Here is a 5,278-nt window from a genome sequence, read left to right as displayed (position 1 = left end):
CTAAACACTTTCCTCTTCTTTCGTGATGCTGTAATCTGTTAGCAGTGTAACACTGATTTCTGAGCCATGCATGCTGCCCGTGACCGACAGGGCTCTGGTAGGAGAACTGCTCTGGGGAGCACTGGGAGGCTTTGCACAGAATGCTGCCTTGCAGCATAAGACTTGCTTTTTAAAATGTTGCCGGAAACTTTTACTCAGCCAATAAAGAGCAAAAGGATTGACGCAAGAATTGCTGAAGGCCAAGGCGCGGGAAAAAATAGTTGCTATAAGATGAAAGGTGGAAGCATCAACAGACGTGTGGTATGTGAAAGAGCGGTACAGGTAGAGGATGTGGTTGGGCAGCCAGCAGAAGGCAAACAGAGCCACAAGCACCAGCACTGTCTTGGCAACTCTCTTGCGGGATTCAATCTACAAGAAATTAATGCATAGCTGGTATTAATACCAATTAATAAAATGTTTGTGTTGTTGGTGCTGATTTGCAAAGCAGTGTAAAAGTCTAAATGCATGAGTAATCAAAAAAGCAAAAAGTAAAAAGAAAATGAAAAAACAAGCAAAAATCCTAAACCAGAAGAATTAAACAGGAAAGTAAATCTATTTCATAATTTTTTAACAAAGTATTCCCAGTGCAGATCACATTTCCTTTCCATTATAAATCATATGGCACTCTCATCTAGACTTGCATTTAAAAGTACAGTAATTAATGTGTCAGCTCACATGGATGAGGTCCCAGTGTTTAAAATTCAGGTTTTTCTGAAATGTTTTGCTCCCTATAAGAGGGGAACCAGCAGTTTGCTAGCTAATCCTTAATTAGGTAAACACTCTTTTCTTAAGCTGCTTTGTTATGTTAAATGAAGGCAGTAACTAGTGACTAAGTACAGACAGGCTACTCCTCTTTTTAACAGGGTCATGATAAAGCATGACAGACCCGTCCCTCTTTAGGGCAGTGTGGACACTCACAAGTAATGAGTCATGAGCATGTGTCATGCCTAAGTGCACAGCTGAGTTTGGATTTGAGTTTGGTATGGGCTGAGTTTGTGGAGATTTTTACTCCATTGCCAGGTTTTGTACTCAAGAATTCAGATTTAATCAGCACAATACACTTTGGAAAATTGGAGAGTTTAGTGCTTGATCAGAGCTTACCTGCTTATGGGCATGACCATGTTCTTCTGCTGGCATGTTGGATGTACTTTTGTATAAAGTTCTGGCGATAAGAAAGTAGTAGACAGAAATGACAGCTAAGGGCACAATATAGAACACTAAGAAGCAAACCAGGGAGTGAGCTTCCTGCAGGATCTTCTCAGATACAGGATAGGGGGCACATGCCTCAAAAGTTACATTTTTCTCAGGACTGCTGAAAGAATACAAATCTGAAAAAACAGCCTCTGGGATAGCAAATATCATGGAGACAATCCAAACACAGCCAGCTTTACAGCAGGTCTTCAGGAGTGCATCTGAAGTCTGCAGTTCCAAGGGTTTAACGATGGCTCTGTACCTAGAATGACCAACATCACTATTAGAATAAACACAGAAATAATGCGAGCTCTGACACTGCAAAATTCTTAAGGCTAAAGCCATTACTCTTCTTGCTAAACTAAGGGTGCTGGAATTCTCTTGGAAATGAAAACAGACACTAGCTCTTTGGAATTAAAATGGAAATGGAAAAATTAACTTCAAGCATGTATTTTAATGGATTGGCAGGCAGGACTTGCCATTGAAACCTTCCTATGTAAAGATGACTTCTACAGTTTAAATTGGGATCACTAAGGGCAATCATCACTCCTAATTTTATGACACTGCCTTGAAAGATAAATGAGGGAATTAGTATGCAAAACTGATGAAGGGATGAAACAGGTTAAATATTTCATAAATACATGAAACCAAGCATGTTCGCCCCTCCTTTCTTCCTAAGACCACAGCTGAGTGCAGTGATCTGACTCAAAATAATGCTCTAGGATTCATTCATATTTATAAAGCAGGAGAGGGCACTGCTGTTGATTCATGCCTGTGATTCTGCAGCATGTGGACTGAGTCAGGCATACGAGAAAAATCTGGATTAATCTATAGATGTATGATAATCTGTGTGGAAGTGGCACATGGAAAAAGACCAACTTCCATGAAGGCAGATGAAGAACAGAAAACATTATACCCTGTTCCTAAAGGACCAGGGAGTATTGATAACACAGAAAGAAGCAACCCCTCCAGGGGGGCACAAGGCTGGCATGAAAAGAAAGGTGGTGAAAAAGGACCCAGAGGATAAGACAGCTTAGTTGTACCATTTTGCGCAAGCTGAGGATCTGGTCTTTTTCTCCTCTAGGCAAATTTAAATAGCAAGCTGGAAGCTGGCTTGCTATTTATCAAATAAATACCATTTTTATTGACTTTGAGCTCTTCTAGCACAGTGGAACACAACGGTCTGGTGTTGAGCACATGACCTGAGCTTTCTCTGTACGTTTACCATGTAGTGACTCTGTGAGAATGTAGTGCAGAGTATTTATGTAGCAGCTACCGTGAAGAATTGAATACAGAAGCAAGTGTCTAAACCATAGAATCAGAGAAGAGCTGGGGTTGGAAGGGATCTTTAAAGGTCATCTAGTCATGGTGAATTCTGAATTGATATCATACAGGACCAAGACCTTGGAGCTACAATAGATAGTTCAGTGTAAACATTAGCATTATCTTTAGCAGTAGTTAAAAAACCCTAAAATAAACCCAAACCAAAACAACAACAAAAAAGCAAAATGTTAGGTAGTATTAGGAAAATAATGGAGCGCAAAAGAGACAATTGTGCAATTACCTGTATCCCTGATTCATGCAACTTTTGAATACCATGTGTTGCTCTGCACACCTTAACTAAAAGAAACACAAACAACCTAAGGAGAGATTATGACATGAATAGCCTGGAGACATAAACAGGGATCACTGTCTCTTATGACAAAAGAGCCAGCACCCTAAATGAAGCCATGTGCAGTGCAGAAGTAAAAGGAGTTGTTTGGTACAGGCAGTGAAAGTCATTGTTAAACAAGTTCAAGAAGAGGCTGAACAAGTATCCAGAAGAGAAATCCTTTGAGGTTATTAAATAGACAGAAACCACATCTGTTCAGTGTCATCTGAAGGCGTAGGGTCAAAAATGTAGTTGGATAGAGGTTTTTATTCTTCCTACTTGTCTTTTCTTGTTCTTATACTACCACTTCTGGAGGCTGGTATTGGTCTACATGGATCCTTGATCTGACCCTATGTGGCCATTCCTGTGCTGGCTGATTATTTTAGAGTACAGTAACAGTACCATTGGTAAAATTCTGGACACATGAACAATTCGCTATTACATACAATCTAAAATTGCTGGCGGACAAGATGAAGATATTTTTCCCTCTTAAGAGTAAATTTTATTTTTTTGTTTTTCTACCCCTCAGTGCTCCTGCTCCTGCTGATTATCAGAACTGAAATATCATCTTAGTTTTATTCATTCAAGAAAGAAGTACAAGGAAAAAAGATTCAGCACTTCCTGACAGCAGTCAGAATACTGATCCCTCCTAGCAATGCTGTCCTTACCTCCTGAGTTTAACTTCAGGACCCCTGGGCTATAATATTTCTGTAAAAGACAGAAGAACTACAAGAGAAAAAAAAAATAATAGATATGCACTTTTCAAGCTGAAAAGTATATTAGCCATCACATCATGAGAGTAATTCATTTGTCCGTAAGTCTGTTCTGTGTTTTCTTTTGGCGTTTTATCCCATGTCAGTCTTTTATGTTCTAGGATTTTAAATCCTCCCTGAGTGCATAGATCAAAGAATTTTCACTCATATTCAGTTTTATTTTTCATGTTCCTCAACTACTTCACTGTACCACTAGATAGCACCAATATACTGTCTTTTTTTCTCAACTTAAGCCATTTCCCTTTTTTGTGCAATTGAGACTAACCCTTGTACTGTACTTCAAACTAATAAAAGGTCAGAAGAGTTAAAGAGTTTTTCTCACTTCACTACCTTAAAAAGAAGTGCTACAATTTTACTAACACGCATTTTTAAATTACATGGGAGACTGGTAGTTTGGGATTTTTAGTCTATTACAGTGTGCCATTTAAGACTGTGCAAAATGATAATACCTGCTATTTTATCCATTTCTAACTTCAAACCTGCAGCATCTCCTGGTAAATCAGTTGCACAGACCCACCTGTCAGCACTGAGAACAGTCAGGGTAAACACTGATACTCCAACTGATGTTAACTGGATAAAAGACAGCAGCTTGCACCCAATTCTTCCGAAGAGCCAGGTATCCACAATGTAACGTGTTGCATCTATAGGCACACATGTTAACAAAAGCAGCAGGTCTCCGAATGCCAGGCTGGTGATGAAGATGTTGGGAACCGTCTGCATTGATTTAATCTTGAAAAAGACTTTGATGAGTATTGCATTTCCAAGGAGACCCACTGAAATGATCACAGCATATATAACATAAATTATGCACAGTATTTTTAATCCTGGAAAGGAGTCTTCAGTCCATTTTTCATTCGTGGTTTCATTATCAGAGCTTGATTTCAGTTCTGTACCATCTGTAGATGCACACAAAGTCTGATTAGCTGATTGCAAGTATAATTGAGACATTTCTTTAACTGTTTCTTCTCCCCAGGCTGGACTTCAATTAATCAAAAAAATGTTTAATATTTAGCTTGCAGCATATCAGCAGGGTCAGGGGACAGGTACAGGTTTGCGTCGGAAATTCAGATTCCTGTTCCACATTGACTACTTTCATCCCCTTCTGGATCTCGAAAAATGCCTAGGAGAAATGCACATAGATCTTGTTCTGAACTGGGGAGGAGGAGAATATTTTTATTGGCTTTTCAGCTACTGGAACAGAGAGGGAGGGGGAAAAGGGAAACGAAGTTTCTTTAAAGACATTAGCTGAAATAAGGTGGGTTTTTTCCTGGAGATGTCTGGCAAGTAAATATCATATTGTATCAAAACTGTAATGTTAGGGTTTGTATATTACGTAGCAAACCTTTGTTACCGTTGTTCAAAATTTTCTAAAATGGAAATAAAATGAAAACCTGAAATAGTTTTCTCAGTAGTACAGGTAAGCAGAGAATATACTAATTTAACACAAAACTCTTCAGTATACATTAATGACAGATAAAAGATATCAGAATATAGTTAGTATTTGTGGAAAAAGCTATAGAGACAGACTATGCTCTGATTAGTCTTTCTATCACAGAAATGCAGTGACCTTCCAAAAGGCAATATAAAATCAAAATTCATGGCCACAGTCCTGGTAACACTTAGG

General features: G+C 38.8%; 1 protein-coding gene across 1 annotated transcript; it reads right to left on the bottom strand.

Moving 5' to 3' along the window:
- Positions 1–4,602, bottom strand: BRS3 (bombesin receptor subtype 3; the record flags this gene model as incomplete). The annotated part of the gene is made up of 3 exons (XM_082289357.1): positions 1–408; positions 1,141–1,492; positions 4,172–4,602. 3 exons carry the CDS (start codon positions 4,600–4,602, stop codon positions 1–3), a joined length of 1,191 nt encoding a protein of 396 aa, XP_082145483.1.
- Positions 4,603–5,278: the final 676 nt, after the last annotated feature.

This window comes from Coloeus monedula (assembly GCF_965178545.1).
Source record: "Coloeus monedula genome assembly, chromosome: 12".
Classification (NCBI taxonomy): domain Eukaryota; kingdom Metazoa; phylum Chordata; class Aves; order Passeriformes; family Corvidae; genus Coloeus; species Coloeus monedula.
The sequence above is the reverse complement of the archived record's forward strand: the minus strand, read 5'-3'. Positions and strand labels throughout refer to the sequence as shown.